The sequence below is a fragment of the Actinia tenebrosa genome, unplaced genomic scaffold (assembly GCF_029948245.1).
Source record: "Actinia tenebrosa isolate PJP-AT-01 unplaced genomic scaffold, QUT_ActTen_1.0 PGA_scaffold5__44_contigs__length_20552954, whole genome shotgun sequence".
Classification (NCBI taxonomy): Eukaryota; Metazoa; Cnidaria; class Anthozoa; order Actiniaria; family Actiniidae; genus Actinia; species Actinia tenebrosa.
Genome location: NW_028292582.1, coordinates 10,305,499 through 10,324,147, shown reverse-complemented (window position 1 = coordinate 10,324,147; position 18,649 = coordinate 10,305,499). Strand labels below are relative to the sequence as shown.

General features: G+C 34.9%; 3 protein-coding genes across 3 annotated transcripts; 1 reads left to right on the top strand and 2 right to left on the bottom strand.

Moving 5' to 3' along the window:
* Positions 1-210: 210 nt before the first annotated feature.
* On the bottom strand, positions 211-7,619 carry LOC116302603 (protein ripply2). The gene is made up of 5 exons (XM_031711937.2): positions 7,553-7,619; positions 7,285-7,358; positions 6,780-6,849; positions 2,633-2,721; positions 211-2,341 (listed from the first exon to the last, which is right to left on the bottom strand). The coding sequence occupies exons 2-5, from the start codon at positions 7,317-7,319 to the stop codon at positions 2,119-2,121; spliced, it is 417 nt and encodes a 138-aa protein (XP_031567797.1). The 5' UTR covers positions 7,320-7,358; positions 7,553-7,619; the 3' UTR covers positions 211-2,118.
* Positions 7,620-9,871: 2,252 nt separating this feature from the next.
* LOC116302602 (calcineurin subunit B) lies at positions 9,872-13,326 on the top strand. Its single transcript, XM_089038055.1, has 5 exons — positions 9,872-9,898; positions 10,100-10,160; positions 11,722-11,958; positions 12,191-12,372; positions 12,712-13,326. Exons 1-5 carry the CDS (start codon positions 9,872-9,874, stop codon positions 12,766-12,768), a joined length of 564 nt encoding a protein of 187 aa, XP_088894181.1. The 3' UTR covers positions 12,769-13,326.
* On the bottom strand, positions 12,779-15,392 carry LOC116302601 (uncharacterized). Its single transcript, XM_031711935.2, has one exon. The coding sequence runs from the start codon at positions 15,296-15,298 to the stop codon at positions 14,285-14,287; it is 1,014 nt and encodes a 337-aa protein (XP_031567795.2). The 5' UTR covers positions 15,299-15,392; the 3' UTR covers positions 12,779-14,284.
* Positions 15,393-18,649: the final 3,257 nt, after the last annotated feature.

Below are 18,649 nucleotides of genomic sequence, written 5' to 3'. Positions count from 1 at the left end.
ATCGAGAGTTCCATATGCTGGCTCACAGACCCAGTATGGGAGATGGATGCTCCTAGTAATGGGCTCCTGATCTGGTAATATGCTGGCTCACAGACCCAGTATGGGAGATGGATGCTCCTAGTAATGGGCTCCTGATCTGGGAATATGCTGCCTCACAGACCCAGTATGGAAAATCTGGAAATATTTAGATGGTCACTCATGCAATAGTACTTCAAGATGTTATATTTTTATTTTTATTATACATTTAATGGTGTATATTATAGAACAAAACAATGCGAAGAAAATCGTGTCATAATTCCCCCCCCCCCCCCCCCCCATAAACTCTTTGAATTGATTATTTTTTGATCAAATCGCTACATACAATAATTTTCTCTTTAAGAGAAATACAAGATAAAGTAGAAAAATGAAAATATGGTTATAAAGTGCTAAAATATAACCGGAGAAAAATCTATCTGTAAAAAACTTTTTTTTTGTTGTAAAAATCAATAAAGATTAATTTTCATTTGAAATCAAAGAGGCAGGCGTTTTTAGCTATGTTTTGAGTTACTAGGAAAAGGTAAGAAAAAGATAAAGAAAAAGAAATATAAAGAAAAAAGAAAGAAAGGAGGGTGAGATAACGATGAAGGAAGCAAGCAAGGAAAGAAGAGGTGGAGCTAAGGGAATTTTTAGAACATTCTCGAATTTTTTTTTTTTTTTTTAAGAAAATGCATGACGTTTTGTAGTCTTTCAATTGGGTTCCGCAATCAAGCACTGCGATTGAATGAAATGATTTTCTTGCTTCGTGATTGGTTAAATTAGAGCGGAAGCCATTTCAAAGCAATGTCCTCCTAGAAAACAGAGCTAGAGAAGAAAAGACAGAAAGGAAAACGCCACTAAGAAGAAAAAAAAATAATTATAAAAATAATCACAATAAATAATAATAGATCAAAATTTAGTCTTCAACTTTTCTTACCACAATTGACTAAGTCTAAATATTTCAAATTACTGTCAGACTTTGTTTCATAAACAACTTGTTTTTCCTCTATTTTTTCATGGTTGTCGAAGATCAAATTTCCTATAGTTTCATCCTATTGTGGAATAAGAATAAAATTCCTATTAAATTTCCAATTTCGATTTTGTTTATAGAGAAATTTTTATGAATGTCGCTTATTTTTTCTTGAAATTTGATCGTAATTTTTTCGATACCATGTGAGAAAGTTTTTTTAATCTATAATTTAGATAATTCAAATGGTAAACTTTTGGTTGGTATCTAATCGATCTGCCAAAGATATTAACATTATTTCCGTTTCAAAACAGGGTATTTGAACTTTTGAGTTTTTGCCTCAACTATTTTTTTTTTTGTTTGTTTGGTGAGTAAGTCAAAACTTCAAATACTGCGTCAAAGCAACAAATGTTAATTAAAATTCCATGAAAACTGATGGAAAGCGAATCTGTTAGCTTGTTAATTCTTTTAATTCAAAATGGCTTTCGTTTCCAAATCAAATGGTATCTCTATATCTTTTTAGCGTTAGAAAAAAAAAAAAACGTTCTGATTTAAACCAGGAAGAATGCTGATGGTATCCCGCCGAATTCGCAGAAACTAGAGTTTACATAATTCTATTTATGAACGGATATTTAAAAAGTTTTGGTTTCAAATAAATTGAAAACGTTAACGTGAAGTAGCGAGAAATTGGAAGAACTTCTAGAACGAAACAAGCGCCCGAGTCTATTGTTGTTCGAAACATTTCCCGCTTTTTTGGATTCAACTGAAAATATTCTTGACGGCTAAAGCCATTTGAGTGTGCGAGGCATAACCCTCTCAGAAAGTTTTTCTCAAGTTTCGATAAAGCTACGATACAAGGATTATCTTCTTAAACTTTCGATTAAGCAACGCACGCAAAACTCCATAAAGAATGCTATTTTAACGACAACTGATAGTAATTTCCGTCGATCAACTTCGTGGACTTCTGTAATGACTGAATGGAATTGAATTTCGTTGAGTTTTTTCGATAAAGCATGGTCGCAGTAATCGTCTTTTCTCTTCTCAGTTTCGAACAGCCAGGCTACCAGGAATACTGTATATTTCTACATAATATTTTTTGAAAATATTGAGTCTCTTTTTACACTTTGTGCTTCTTGTCATCCACTTTTCTTGTTTCCTTTGTCCTCTTGGATTATATCTTTTGTGTCATCCTCTTTCTTTTTGTCTTCATTGTTTTCATACTCATCATCGTCGTCGTCTTCATCGTCACTGCTATCACTATCGTCAACCACTTGTATTGTCGCTTGTACTGGGAAGTTTCTAAGTAATCTTTCTCCTGCTTCGTACATATAGTCGTAGGCAGCTTTAGTCCAATAAAGTCTGTGAGATTAAAAACGATAGTTAAAAACAATAACAAACAACAACAGAATCGCTTGCAGAAGTAAAAATAAAAACAGCAACAACAACAACAACAGGAGCAGCGAAAACAACATCTACACTCGCGACCGAAACAACAGCAGCCAACAATAACAGCAGCAACAGCAACAGGAATGACAGCAGCATCGGCAACAGCAACAACACTTCCCTCACATCTCTCCTTACAAAATTTTAATGTCTCTCTATGTGCGAGCTTTTCAAAGAGAAATATTTAATGGAAGGATCAAATGATACCTTACTGGATGCTCGAAAGTGCTAACATACGATTGCAGTGGATGGAAGTTTGACTGCATCTGGTTTCTCGTAGGATGTCTCACGTAGGGCTGTAAATAAGTCACAAATATTAGAAATTAGTTTTTAGTGTTTCTCAGGCGACAAATATGCTAGTTAAAAGGCTTACTAATGGTTTACATGCAAAGTGACTGGTAAGATATGCTTTGAGTAACAGTATATCAGTGAAGCTTTGCCATCACTGAGGAAAGTGGCTTCAAAGAAAGAAAGAAAAAGAAGTAGGAATGTAACGAATATCAACAAGAAGAAGAAAAGTAAAACCCGAGTTTAAAATTAAAGGTAGAACATTTTTTTGTAATAAATTGTAAGAACAAAGAATGAAGGAATCCATAAAAAAATGTTAAACCCATTTTTCATTTCTTTTCTTCTTCAATTAACAGCTTATTGACCATTTCAATATCCAAACCGTATGAAAAATTATTCGTCATTTTTCTCAAACTTTGTTTTTATTCAAGATAATTGCATTGGTTCTAATATCAATTAAGAAACAGGTGAAACAAACTTTTTCAACCAAAAACAGTATTAATAAAGAATAGGGTAAAATTAAGAAAAAGACTATATTATAATGAAACACCTAATTCTGATAAAATGTTTGATCCAACACTGCACTTTCATTTACAAATTACTATGATAATTTTTTTTTTTTTTTCAAACTTTGCAAAATTCTGGTCCATAAAAGATAAAACCATTGCATGTGTGAAAGTGGTTAATCATTTTATCTCTAAACAAAGAAAACCTGGAATTTTTAATCAAAGTGGGATGAATATTTATGAGGTAATTTAAAAACTTGAGATAATGGCCTAACCTAGTATATCAATTTATTTTAATTTATTTTTTGGAAGAAAAAAAAAACCTTGGAAACTAAGAATTATAATACTTATTCATTATTTAAGTGAGAGTATGTGGACCGCGTGGCACTAATGAAATAGTAGAAGATAATATAGGTAAGTTGTAGTGCTTGGGAACGAGGTTATTCCGGGCGAAAGCCCTTGGAATTAAATTCGGAAAAATTAATTTCCGACCTCGCTGGGATTCGAACCCACGACCTTCGGAATTGTACTACCGATGCTCTACCAGCTGAGCTAGAGGTCAGACTGAGAGCAGGCCGGGGTGCATCTCTTTAGGTTATTTCCTTTGTTTCAATTGGTTTACATACAGTTGAGTCAAAAAATTGAAGACGCAAAACTTGACTTAATCTTTCAATCGGTAAAGCTATTTTTCCTCATTTTTCTTAATAGCCGCTTTTTCAAAACTCTTTTTACAGAAAGCTCACTAGCCAAGTTTTGCGATCAACTAGTCCTAAAGCTGATATAAAATTTTATTGTGAAATGGGATCGTCCAGGTGAGTGTAGTCTTGAGAAAGACTGTTGGTGGTGGTGACTGACGTTTCGACAACCTGAGCAGAAGTCATCTTCAGAGTCCAGTGCAAACCATTTACTCTTATAAAAAAATTTTAAAGTTTATTTTGATTAGCAAAACTTTCTGAGTTACATAAAAGGAAACAATAAACCCTTTCCCTCCTCTTAGATTTTTAATCCCTTAGATGGGAAGTTAGCTCTCTTAAGAACAAAACCATCTGTTTCCTGGCCAACCCACTTGGATCAATTCAACCCATCATGTTGTGGGAATGGTATTGTATTTCCAGGAAGACAAAAGATAGTCGCCTTAATTCATTCTGAAGGAATTTTAGAATTTTCACGGAATCTTCAACGAGGTGTTGAATTTCAGGGGCAAGCTGGAGTAAACTTGACGTCCCACAGCAGAAATAATTCGGACTAAACTGATAAAAAGGTCTTGAAGTTATGACCATCGTTGAAACTAATCAGTAGCTTCTTCAAATGACAAAAACGCTTTGAAATTAAACTTAAGTCAGAGCATTCTGTCAACACGGGTCAAAAAGCGAGGGACTCTAGAAGGAAGTATAAAGAATAAGAAAGTTCTCGTATCGGTTCTTCAACAACCAAAGTTTAGTGTAATTTAGAAGAAAGCATAAAAATAAAATAAAAATATCGTATGAACAAAATTAGACTTCCGATGAAGCCGTTCTAAAGTTTCAGTATTTTAGCCTTCTTTTTTATTTATTTATTTATTCTTCTAGGAAAGTTCAAAGGAGAGTCAATAATTAGTCTTCGAAACATTATGATTAGCACTTTCTCTAAAGTCAAGTGCTACAATTTGTTCTGAAAAGGATTCAGTTTAAGACGCCCCGCACGTACTTCTCTCAACGCGCCAAACCACGTTTCCCCCTATGAACATATTGCTTACAAAAGGTACCAAAATTATCAATTTCAAGGATTTGTTTTTTAGATAACTAAAAACAAAAGTATTTTTATTGCTTTTTGGGGGAAGGAAAAGTAGTTTTATTGTGTAGTGTTGGCCGCTTTTTTGTTTGTAAGCGCTCGTAAATCATTCTTGAGAGGGCACTTTAAAAGCTTCCTTTGAAGAATCAAATTCGAATTTCAAATTCTTCATCTAAAAACCGGAGTTTAAGTTTACAAGAACCCGTTGATACTTCTCAAACTAATTTTGTTGAGGCTTTTTTTCTGGTGAGCTTATTGTTTTAAAAGCTTTCACCCGTAAGATTAACAAACTCGCGTGGCAGAATCGGTTTTTGTCCAAGGAAGTGAATTATGCACCACGTCCGCGAAAAAACCAGGAACAAAGCGAGGAAAATTTCCTTTTTCTGCTTTGTTTTGCCTTTTTATTCTTAAATCTAAACTTAATATTATATACCGAACCGTGAGAAAAAGGTTTAGTACAAAAATGCGTGTTCGGCTAAATAGGCGTCGACCGAAAAATTTTAGACGAAGCATAATGAAATATGAAAATATGTAAGGCTATACAATATAAGTTTGCACTTAAAAAAATTGTAGCACTGCATAGGGCTGAGTGTGTTCTTAAAAGGGGCTTTTTGGAGGTTTCTTTTATTTAAAATTTTTATTTTGTATTTTTTATCTAGAGAGTATAAATAAGTATTCATGCAAGCTCTTTTGTTTTTATTCAACATTGAGAGGGACAAAGAAGCTGAAAAGGGCGGGTAAATATAGATAGAAAGAGAAAGAAAGAGAGAGAGAGAGAGAAATATTAAACTGGAGTACTCATCGACAATCTATCTGTTTTAAACCAAGCAAAACTAATTTATACACATTTAAGAAGGTGTCATTTTTTTTCTTCTACTCTTTCTTGCTTTCATTATTTTTTTTCTCTTTTTCATTTAGTAAGATATTATCGAAGTTTTCTAAATACGGTATTTAGCTTCAGCAGTGTTGATTTTTATTTCAAAACCGTAGAAGAAAACACGAGGAAAAAGTCTAAATGTTTAACCTTTAGATTTTAGTGCAAATGCTGTGTGTGGAAAAAAGACAGAAGTAATAGAAAATGAGAAGAGATAATTTAAACTCTGATATATAAGGGTTAATAGTAACTCTTGCTGGAACGATCGAGAATACAAGTAAAAGTGTGACAGTTTCTCACAAGGACCTAGGGACCACTATTCGCAAGCTTTCCCAACCCAAAATTTTATCAAAGTAAACGGATACCAAGCCCTGGCAATTACGAAAATATTATCAAATCCGACCAATTTGTTCCTGGTGTCTTTGCGAAAAAAACACCAGAGAATTAATTTGGTTCTCAAGCAAAAGTGACAAAGAGCAACACATTTTGTTTTTTCAGATAATCTGGCTGTTAACAAAAGAAGAGGTGTAGAACGCACGCAATCACAGTCTTACGAAATAAAATCCAACACCTTAAAAATATCGCTAAATGGTGATAAAAAATACGCGAACCAGTCGAAACAACTCATTTTGAAATTAAGGGTGAAAGATAGTGTATTGGTTCAAGAGAATATCTCACGGGGTATCGCTCTGGAAAACTCGAGTGCGGCTAAGCCAAGCGTTTGTTGGTGCCATAACGAACTTTGGACAGTCCAGTAAGGATGGCTTCTTTATCGAAAAGCTTTCCTTTTTTAACATTAGAATCGAAAAATCAGGTATTAATTAAGTGAGAGAGAAAAAAAAAGAATAAATGCTGTGTCGGGGTTGATCAACAAATAGATTTTTGACGAGTTAAAAAAAGCTAACATTGAACTTACATGAAGTCTTTTGCATTTTGTGGGATCGATTTTCGTTGTGTCTTCGTCCCATGGTCGCCAGATTTTCGTGCTGTGAAAAAATATATTCCTTTTATTACGGATTGTAAAAATGTGCTTAAAGAAGTATAAAACTAAATTGGTACTTACCAATTTTTATCGCTACAGTCCCGTATTTTATGCTCGCTTATCTTAGTAAATGGTACACCGAGATTTAGTGTGACAGTCCGGTCTGTGAAAACCCCCTGATTGTAGCTGGATTAACTAACGACCACTAACGTGCACCTCGTCTCATTTAACTTGACATTTTACAATGCCAAACATCTGACCGAATCGTGCACTGAATATGATTATTGGTAAAGGGTTTACACACGCCATGGGTCGGTAAACGCGTACGAATATATTTACACAGCGCTGACTGCATGAGTTTAGCCTTCACTGAATCATGCGAAGCCAAATTCAGGCTTGAAAAGTCGGAACGAAAGGTTCTATTTAACAGTTGGCTCACCTGTTTTGTGTTGTGTTTCTCGTTAAGCAGTCCATGGCCTCGGGAGAATGCTGTTGTTTTCGCTTGCTATCGACCTGTAGGAATAAAAAAAGCGGTCTGAATTTACGGCTTAAGAATTAATGAAGCAGAGGCCGGTCACGAAAACCGTTTATTGGAAACTCAGTCAGAGCAAAAATCAATTTACATGCAGTGAAAAACCCAGTTGACAGCAAATTTCTTCAACGTGGACAAAACTTCTTCTTTAAAAACAAAAATGGCGGCTACGTACGTCGACAAACTGTTCAGTAAATTATTCCAGTCCGGGCTGAGGTGCTAAAAGTCGAAACAAGGCAGCCTTCGAAGGCGTTAATCAAACTGGACGACAGACAATCCCGGTGTGTTACTGTGTGCTTTGTGAATAATATTGTTAGTCAATGTTCGACAGCGCGTTCAAAATTAACCATATGTCCAACTCCTCGTACACAGAACTCGGGAAAATCACTTTTCATACGTACATTCCTACCACGTCTGTCCTACTCGTCCTCGAAATGTCTAGACAGGTCTTCACACCTCACAGCCAATCATCGAGTTGGTGTATTTTTGTACTTTAGTAAGAAAGTTGTTATTGTCTGCGACGTTAAAATGGCCAAAATTTATCGAAAACAATCTTAATTAACTTGCGTGTAAGCTATTATTAAGATATCATTTGAGCATAACGTTTCGTGTGATGTTGGATTCGACAACACATGGTCCACATTGAGCTGTCCATGTATTTGCGCAATTTGTTGTACAACGCTAAAGTCATGAATAACACGAGACGGCTTGCAATTTGCTTTGCCGATTCGCGCTGCTCGTCACGCAACAGAGTTCTGCTATTTGCAGGTCTTATTTTCCGATACAACTCAAGTAGACATTTCTTAAGCCTAAGTCAATGTTTTTAGTTAAATTTCATGGAGTCATAACTATCATATTAGCGAAGAAAAGCAACAGCGCTGGACTCTAGGGAGTACGGTGGCTTGTCTCACATCCCTTTGAAAAATACCGCCATGCAGGTGTTGTGTTGAATTTCGTGTTTTCCCGCCTTTTTCCCTCCCCAAACCAACAAATACTCTGTATCTTTGATTTCCTTTCGTTTAGTTATAGTATTTTCTTTCCAAAATTAAAACGATTTTGTCGAAAAAAGTTACGCAAACTTGTACCTATTGTTTATTCCTAATCAGCCGAAAACATAAAACGAAGACTTTGATTGGTCAACTCTAAACATCTGGTTAATCTTTTTTACGCGCTTTCTGATTGGTTAGTAATTGGAGAGTTGTGTAAATTTACACAAGCGTGAAATAGCTCAAAAACACGTTGAAATTTGTTGTGAATTTCAAGCAAAAATAATCAAAAATGTGAATGAAATGAACGAAGACGATCAAAGAAAATGGTTGAGTGTATATCGAATCCCCTCAAACCGTCAATGTTCCTTAAAATAACTTAAAATGGTAAGCTTAACGGTGTTTTCTAGGCTTTTATAATTTTCTGTTTTTCCTCGACGATTCTCTAGTGCTTATAAGCTTAAATTTAACTCAATTTTTTTCCTGGAAAAACAATACTTTCTTGATCATTATGCATCTCAAAAGGGTCTTCAACCTAAATATTTCTATAAGGAAGCCAAGAGCGGATTTGTTTGGAAAAAGTAGTTGGAAATTATTCAAGTGCTGTTCTTTTCCTCTGAGTTTTTTTGTTGAAAGAGGGTCAATAAATTATACATCATAACGAAAACAATTTCTCCTTCATTAATTCACTCATGCTGAAAGTTTCATGCATGAAAATTGTCGAACACCATCTGTCGCCCTGGTAATTTCATCAGATCTTTCCAGAAGCTTGCAAGAGTTATTGTGTCAATCAATATTGTTAAATATGCGTTTCCATGGATACAGTGAAATGAGAATTGTTATATCTTATGCACTTTTAGATATTTTTTCACAATATGCAACAACATTACTTGTTTATAGCTAGTCAATATATAAGAACATTTTGAGAGACGTAAGAATTACAGACAAAAAAATAATGTGTACATAAATCAGACATTGATAAAAAAATATTATGATAAATGTTGTAAGGTATTTTAAGTTTTTGTCTTCTTTTCCAAATGCCCTTATCTTTATTAAGAAAGAACTATGAAATTAATATAAAACGTTTTTAAGGGAAAACATTGGTAAAACATATAAGCCAAGAGTTCAAACATACATTTTGTGGTAAACTATATCATAAATTTATATCTAGAGGATATTTACGAATAATTTCATCAAAATTTCGTAGAATTTGACGTTTTTTTGTTTCTACAATTTTTCACCCCTTCACTCTTCCTTTGTTATGAATTATGCTAAAAATATATCACATTCAATTGTTAAGCTGTATTTTTCACACCAACTTATCCTTCGAATCACACCTTTGCTTATAATATAGTTTAGATACATGTCTAAAGCAGGTTTAAAGTAAAAAATTTCTCATCAAAATGTATAGTATTTTGCACAAAAAACAATGAAAAAAGTATTTGTCATTCATGTATAACTTTCTTCTACCACTATAACTTAGAGATGAACCAGTAATTTCTCTAATTATGTGGCTTGGTGGCTTTTACACAATGGTACTAATGTTCATGGAACTTCATATACATTGACTTTAAATTTCTTGCTGGAATGTTTGAGATTCTCTTGACATTACAGCATGATGATAATAAATATTGCTCTCAAATATACTTACTTTATTTCACAGGAAATGACCAGGTTTAATGTTTGAAGTCAGAATTTCCAACTGTGACTCAAGAGTTCTTGTTGTTTCTCAACAGGGATCAGGAGCTTCAGTTCTTCCAGAACAAATTATCCAAGACCTTGAGAAAACCACCAACTGTATGTACGAGGCAGATACTATTTTTCACAAAAGTAAAATCTTTCAACAAGCAAAAAAAACACAACACTTTTAACCTGTCCTTTGAATGTTAACATGCCCAGAAACAATGCAGAAGGCAACACTTTCTTTAACATCATTCATGACAGAAGATGTTTTTATGACTCTTATATTATTACCAGATGTTCAGTCCATTGTTCTTATGACTGACACATTGTATTAATGGTCAAGATAATCTGTCATTTCTCTTGCCTAAGAGGTCTTCATTTCAATCTTTTTTATATTAGTTTTTGGTTCTTCTTGTCATTTATCTTTATTAAGTAGAAGTTAATCAAGGTTTTTAATTTAGGAAATGTATTCTTTATTCTTTATCATTTTTTCCTCACAAAGGCTTCTTATTTCAAATCTTTAATCTTAAATATTAAAATCATTTGAGTCAAAATTAAAGAAATTTGAAAATTTTTAAAGCATACATAACATTGAATAATATGCAAAATAAAATTTTAAAAAAGTAACTGAAAATTAAAAAGATTTTTCATTTTTCATTTTTGACATAAACTTGTATAATGCCAAAAAATTGTTAACAAGATTTTATTGACAAAGGTACTTTTTTGGTACTACATTTTAAAAGCTTATTTTGTCACCTTTCCTTTCACCACATTAAGCTAATGTTTATTAATGCTTAGTTACAAGAAATATCCATGCCTTACTGGCAGCTCAGAGAAGATAGCAATTAGCCACTCAACGAGAAAGCTTCATTTAAAACTTACATGATATACATTTCTCAGACATTCCTCTCGTCTACTATAGAGGCTTTGCACCATCACGTGGTGGCAGCCATGACAGGAGGCATAACAATAGTCTTTTCCACCTGGGAAACTGAATCCTTTCTTATGTAAATCAGATTAGACCAGAATCAATTGTTCCTGCTCCCTGTCATGGCTGCCATCACATGATGGTGCAAAGCCTCTATTAAACAAAATAATTTCCCCTAAAGCTGACTTAAAAAACACTAAAATAATTCAGTAGGTAGACAAACAAACAATGAACAAATGAACGAATGAACAAATAAATGTTAAGGAAACTTTATTGTGGGTAAGACTGGGTGTGAGTTTGGGATGGGGAGGGGGCACACAAGAGGATTTGGGCACACAAGAGAAATTGGGACGCATAGCAAAGAGAACAAATGAACAAATGAATGTTAAGGACACTTTATAGTAGGTAAGACAAGTGGGATTTGGGGTGGGGGGAGGCACACAAGAGAATTGGGGCACACAAGAGAATTTGGGACGCATAGCACTTTTACAACAACAACAAAAAAAGAAGGAAAAACGACACATTATAGTGGGTAAGACAAGTGGGATTTGGGGTGGGGGGAGGGGGGCACACAAGAGAATTTGGGACGCATAGCACTTTTATAAAAAACAAAAGAAATACGAGGGACCATTTTTTATGTAACAATGAATAGGGGTGTCAGAAGTCTGGTATGGGTTACCACCACCATCCTTCCCCTCCCCAATAAGAAATGGATCGACCCTAACAAATTGTTTTTTTACCTTTCAGTTACATCCAAAGAAATAATCAAAATTCTCCAACGCTATACTCACTATGATACAGATAACTTCCACTCCATCCCTATAAAGTACTTCCTTGATATCCCTGAAGTATCGACCATCCCAATCATGCCGAAGGTCGCAGCACTTTTCCTGGATCCTGCAACAAAAGGCATTACGCCTCAGAATTTTGTGAATTTATTTTCCATGCTGAGCTCAAGAACACCCCTGGAGAAAAGGAAAAAGTGTATGTAGAATGTTGTACAAAAAGAAATTATTAGTAATAGAGTGCATTTATCTCTGTGAAAAACTTTGTGATAAATTGCACAAATTAGTAAGTTAAGTAGACTGTCGACCTACAAAACTTTACAAACTACTAAGTTGTACAGTTTTACTAGTTACCTTTTTCACAGATATAAAGATGGCATGGACTCTATCTTTGCAAACTTCTTTTAATTGTTTTTTTTTAAACTCACTAGTTGCTTTTAAGGTACTGGACACAGATGGTAATGGATTCTTAAGTCAAGACGAGATGTTTAGCTTTTATAGATTACTCCTTGGACCCACACTCACTGATAAACAAATACTCAACATCGTCATGACAACCAATAATAAGCATGCTGCTAATAAGCAAGGACTTTCATACCAAGACTTTCTCAAAGTAAGCTAACACTATATATTGCACTGTTCTGAAAAATGTCCTTATTTCCCTATATACGGAGAAGCATTGGAATGAATTTCCAAGGGGTGGGGAGGGTCTGAGGAGGGTATTATTGTGTAGTTCCAGAAAATATCCATACCTCCCCCACGGAGAGGAATTGGAATTTCCAAGGGGTGGGGAGGGTCTGATGAGGGTATATTGTGTAGTACCAGAAAATATCCATACCTCCCCCACAGAGGTGGATTGGAATTTCCAAGGGGTGGGGATTGTTCAATTGAGAATGGCTTTTAAAATCAATCATATCAAAATAGTACATAAAAAGAATTTTTTTCTTTTCAGCTTGTTTCGGATGAGGAACTCAAGAACCTGTTTACAGTGGATTTGCAGTTACCATAGAAACCATACATACATCGAACGTGTGGTTTATTGAAATTGACACTATTTTAAAAAGTTACAAGAAAAGTTGAATGAACTATTTACAAAATTGTGATATTTATAAAAAACTTATGCAGTAACTTAGAAATTCATAAATAACAGTGCAGAAATATTTCTTAATAATTTATACCTTAAATACATTCTTGGTAACCCAGGGGTAAAATTCTGTCCCTTGTTTCTCACTACCAGAAAAAAATATTTCAGAACAAAATCTTTTTTTTTTCTGGCAGTGAGAAATGAGAGACACAATTTTACCCCTAGGTTATGGAGGATACCTTAAATACTGCTTAAACAACATATATTTTAGTTGTTTTGCTTCATTCGTGCATTAAATTATCAAATAAGTGCATTTTGAAAATAATTCCTAGTTTATATGGAATTTTAAAATAAGGTTATTGATACAGGGGTAATTAAAACACACCTTATTTTACCCCGTATGAATGGCCCTATGATTTATGTATATGAGTATACGTGCATTAAATAACAACAATAAATATATTGAAAAATATTGCGAACATGCTTGAAAATGTTCTTTGATGCCTCAAAACAAGAAATGCATCTGTGATGTTCTAGGTTTCATTTTTTGATATGTGAGGGCCCTCCTTCTTTTTCCCAAGGTGCCTTAGAAACGAAAGAGCAAATAATAAGAAATGCCAAAAGACCTTAGAAGTAATGTGAATTTCATAATATTCTTAAAAGGATGAAAAATAGAGTATCAAAGTGATGAAATCACAAAAGCATTTTTAAAGACCTCTTGGTAGAAAATTAATAGATAAATAAAATTATATGGATCTAACAGTGGCATTTCTACAGAGAAGCTCTCCATCTACTAAATTCCAAATGGAATTTTAAAAATTGATTTTTGCAGAGTATTAAGGAAAACTAGAGAAAGACCCTTGAAGCATAGAAGACTGCTAACATACCACTCTACTCACGAAATCTACTCACATGTCCCCAAACCTGGGAATGACAAACCCAGGTCACCTTGGTGAGAGTCAAATGCTCCCACTGCTACACCACCAGTGTTTCCTGTAAATGGTAACATTACCAGGAACTATATGTAAGAATTATGATATAGTGTGGAACATCAGATCAGTGCGACAGAGTGAAAAACAGCCGAGATAAAGGTATTTCAATGTAGATATATATTCTCATTCATTTTCTCTTATCTGGTTTTCTTAATTGAGTTGAGTCGGAATCTAACATGGTTGCGTTCAGTACAAAATAAGAGAAAATGTATGAGGATTTTTGGCTTTAGAGTTGGCAGAAATTTAGGAATGTTGTGCAAGCTCTCTGCAAAGTGAACATTTAAAAACTGAATTTCAACTTTGATATTTGGACGTTACATAGACTTGCTCCAAGTTGACCTCTCTGCGAGAACGATTGAAGCAACCAAACAGATGAAAGTTTTTTAAAGGATTTCAAGTAAGTCTAAATGTTACACTTTGGTACTCTATTTCCAATGGACAGGTCTTATTCACATGTCCAGTTTACCATTAGGTTTCTCAACTTCCACATCTATGTAAAATGGAAGGAAAAATTTCCACCATCTGCTCTTCTGTTGGTAAACCATCAGCCAGAACCGTGACTTCTTCTTCTTACGGATGCTTAAGGACAGGGTCTTGAAGAACTCTACGACAGAGTTTGACCTCCCAATTGTGTCATAAAAATCTACAATAGATAAATCAGAAGCCAGGAGTAGAGACTGGAAACCAAAGAGCAACCCCATGAAGATGGTCACCACACCAACTGGAGCCAGAAGGATGATGTACTCACCCATTTGCTCGCACATCTCTGGTGTAGTGGCATTGATTTTATGCATTACACTAGTATATTTACTAAATGCAGTGAAATCTGGATGGCTTAGAAGGTTTGAGAGATGATTCGCACCAACCACGCGATAACACGAAGAAAACGGGAAGTAGGCCAGATAACATGCGTAAGCCATACCAAAGAACGCATAACCCAAGAATGTGTAATAATAAACATAGTTCTTCAAACCCACGCAGTTGTTGGTGAAGGGACAGTGATGGCACATCATTTTTACACAACTGTTACACCAGCTGCAGTGATGGGTTCCAAAGTTTCGAATCTTTTTACACTTGATACAGATTTCATAGCGCTTGACGAAACTCCTCTCCTTTGTGAACTCTTCCTGCGGTTGTGGATAACCAGGCTTGATGAAAACAGCGCAAAGATAGTTAAAAATCACCACGCTGAAAACATACACCACAAAAACGATGTGGGCCCAGCCATGGACTGTATAATAAGCATCTTGTCCGACATGAGACTGAAGATAACGACTGAAGAACAACCAAGCCAGGCTTGCAAACATGAACATGATAGGCACGGTTTGAGTATAACTAATAAAGCTTTGAGACGGCAAAGATTTTCGTATCTTCGGGAAAAGTCTCGGCAAAATCTGGAAAACCAGAGCGCCTAGGACGATGACAAGGGCAAAGATTATGACCAGATGAGTAATAAGCGCCATCTTGAAATGATGTCAGGCTTGGGTAAACAGATTTGTTGCTGAGGGACTCCACACGGCTAAATATCAACTGAGAGTGCGCAATGTGGTTTACCGCTGAATTTATCGCAGGCGCTCTGAATAAATGATAATAAAATAATAATAATAAATAAAATCGTCGATTTTCTCGGAAACTCTGTATTCTTTTCCAACCTAATAGAGACATTTTTGTTTAGACCAGTTAGGCGATTCATGTCAGTGATGTTATTTTGATTCAAACTTATTTGACGAGTCTGTACTCAGTTGCGAGCAACTCACTTTCGCGACACTTTTTTCGTATAGTCTGAGGTCAGTGTCACGGCGGGAAATGCCACGCAATCGCGGTTATTCGTACAGGAGTCTGTTCGGGAAATGTCGCGCAATAGAATTTCTGACGACTCCCGTACGAATAGCAATCGCGGTTATTCGTACGGGAGTCGCGGTTCAGCGAATATTTACCAACATTTTTCACTCCCGTACAAATTATTCGCAATAGTCCAGTTTCGAATTCCAAGTTACCGCTGTGTTCCTTGATTACAGACTCATTTGCACAGGGTTAGCCTCGTATCAGTGTTTAAATATTCACAAATACCAACGGTAAAGTAAAGAATGCACAACTTCAACAATACAAACACTTTGAAGCTCGACGGACCTTGACTGCAACACGTGAATATTCTGCACAAACTCGAGGCTAACCCTGTGCAAATGAGTCTGTAATCAAGAAACTACGGTGGCTTGTAAGGGCCAACCACATACAAAAAAATACTTATTAAAACTTATTAATTTTTTTTTCTAAGAAAACCCTACCTTTGAAGGATAAAGACATCAATTTGTTACATACGTTTAACTCATCTTCTCAACTTCGCTCGCCATCTTGTCCATGTGCGTAATGACCGTAGGAGCCTGAACACTAGTAAAGTGTTATCGCGCGATAAGTTGATATTTATCGCGCGATAGTGACTAAGCTTTGTTATCGCGCGATAATTTGTTTTATCGCGCGATAAGTTGTTTTATCGCGCGATAATCAGAGAGGCTTTATCGCGCGATAAAAGGCAAGTTTTTTTTTTTTGTATGTGGTTGGCCCTTACAAGCCACCGTACAAGCCACCATAAGAAACACAGCGGTAATTTGGAATTCGAAACAGGTCTATTATTATCCTGACATACATTTATAACTGACTCCATTACTAGTATCATCTATTAAGCAATATGTAGTTCCAATTCAGTAATTAATGGATTATTTTTAGTTTAAACTCCCGGCATTAGATTTCTCAAATAAGCAGAAAAATCAATAACTGTCCTGGGAAGCATAGAAATCTGAATTAAGACTTTTTTGCTTATTTTAGGCCTCGCATTCTTAATTTAAGTAATATATTCAAGATCATTGATACTTATTTTAAGAAGTCTACTTTTCGCTAGCGATTAGCTAGTGTTAATTAAACAACAGAAAACAATAGGATTAGCATAAAATAAAACTATTTAATAATAATAATAATAATATTTATTTATAAAGCGCAAATACAAATCTGTTCTAAGCGCTAGTAAACAAACGACAAAGACAACGACAAAATAAAATTATTTACAAAGAATATGCTAATTTGAAGAGATAAGTTTTAAGTTCAGTTTTGAATGAGGCAAGACTTGATGCATTTCGGAGAGATATTTAGTGATATTTATGTTATCTATCTCATTTGAAGATATTAATTAAAATTGTGAACATATGTATTCAATTATAATTACATGTTTTAATTCGTACGGGAGTGAAAAATGTTGGTAAAATAGTAAAAAAGGAAATTGGGTAGTCACTTAAATTGGGTAGTCACTTAAAAAAAGATATATCCAAGTTGATAATGAAGTGCAATTTTTTTTTTTTTTTTTTTTTTTTTTTTCTTTGGATACCATGGGGTTCGAACCAATCCATAAAAATTCAAAACAAAAAACAAAAAATCGATTCAAATTTGCCATACCCCCGAGACATCCGCAGAGCTGAGGCGGCGTATGGACTTCGGACCTGACGGCGATTAAATCCTTCTGCCCTTGGGTGTACGAATTACGCAAGAAAATGTTCTAGCCGAAGCATCAGGGGAGAGACCAGCCGGCCCCCAGACCATATCGGCTAATCCCTTGCATCTCTGCCACGCACGGAATCGGTTGAAAACGTAATGTTAAAAAGTCTAGTCACTTCGGTGTATCGTTTTCACGGCTATTGTTATGCTGATTCCGTAGAGAACCGTGGCTCAGTGGCATAAACTTGGGTATCGAAGAAAATGAGTCAAGCCCGTTTGAGAAGGGTTAGTATTTGGATGGGTGACCTAAAAATCATACATACTCAACTCAACTTTGATCCTGAATCTATCACACAAAATAATCTATTAAGCGAAAGAGAGAACGACTTGATGTTTTTCTACAAAAATTACTTTAAATCAGAACTAGAATTCCTTTCAGTTGAGAAACGGTCAGACCTTAAAAATTCCAGGGCATTTAATCCGATCCACGCCTGGAAGTTGGTTTATATTTATTTGTTCGTTATTTTGTGTCGGAAAAAACATATAACTTTTCGATTATGAAAAAATGTTCTTTCAATTGATGTGAAAAAGTAGCTACCTCATGGTCTCACGCTTAGTTCACATCCAGTGAAAGGACCTTTGAAGCTCCTCAGTCAATTCTCTTGAACCTAGCTTTTCTAAAATCAAGTTTCTTCTAATCTTTATTTTAATTTTATTTGTTTATTTATTACCTCATGACCTCACACTTATTTCACATCCAGTGAAAGGATCTTTGAAGCTTCAAAATCAACTCTTGCATCATTTTCGTCCTTCTGATCTTTATTTTTGTTTATTCATTAGTTATTCTATGAGTTGATAACATTTATAACTTTTCGAAAATGAAAAATGTCCCTTCAATGGATGTGAAAAAGTAGCTCCCTCATGGCCTCACGCTTAGTTCACATCCAGTGAAAGGACCTTTCAAGCTCCTCAGTCAACTCCTGATCGTCCATTTTCATTTTCTTCCTATTTCATTTTTCTCTGATCTTTTTTTTCCTTTCTGTTTGTTTGTTTTTGTTTTTGTTTATATGTTTTGATTTGAATTAAACAAAATATAGAGTTTCGAAGTCGTGGAAAAAGTCCCTTCAATGGATGTGAAAAAGTAGCTCCCTCATGGCCTCACGCTTAGTTCACATCCAGTGAAAGGACCTTTCATGCTCAGTCCTCAGGTCAACTTCTAAGCCATATTAAATTATTATGTTTTGTTAAAAACTACTTTTAATGTATATCTTTTTTCTCCGCGTTTAGAAGAAAACATATTAACTTTTCGATTATGAAAAAGAAAAACTTAA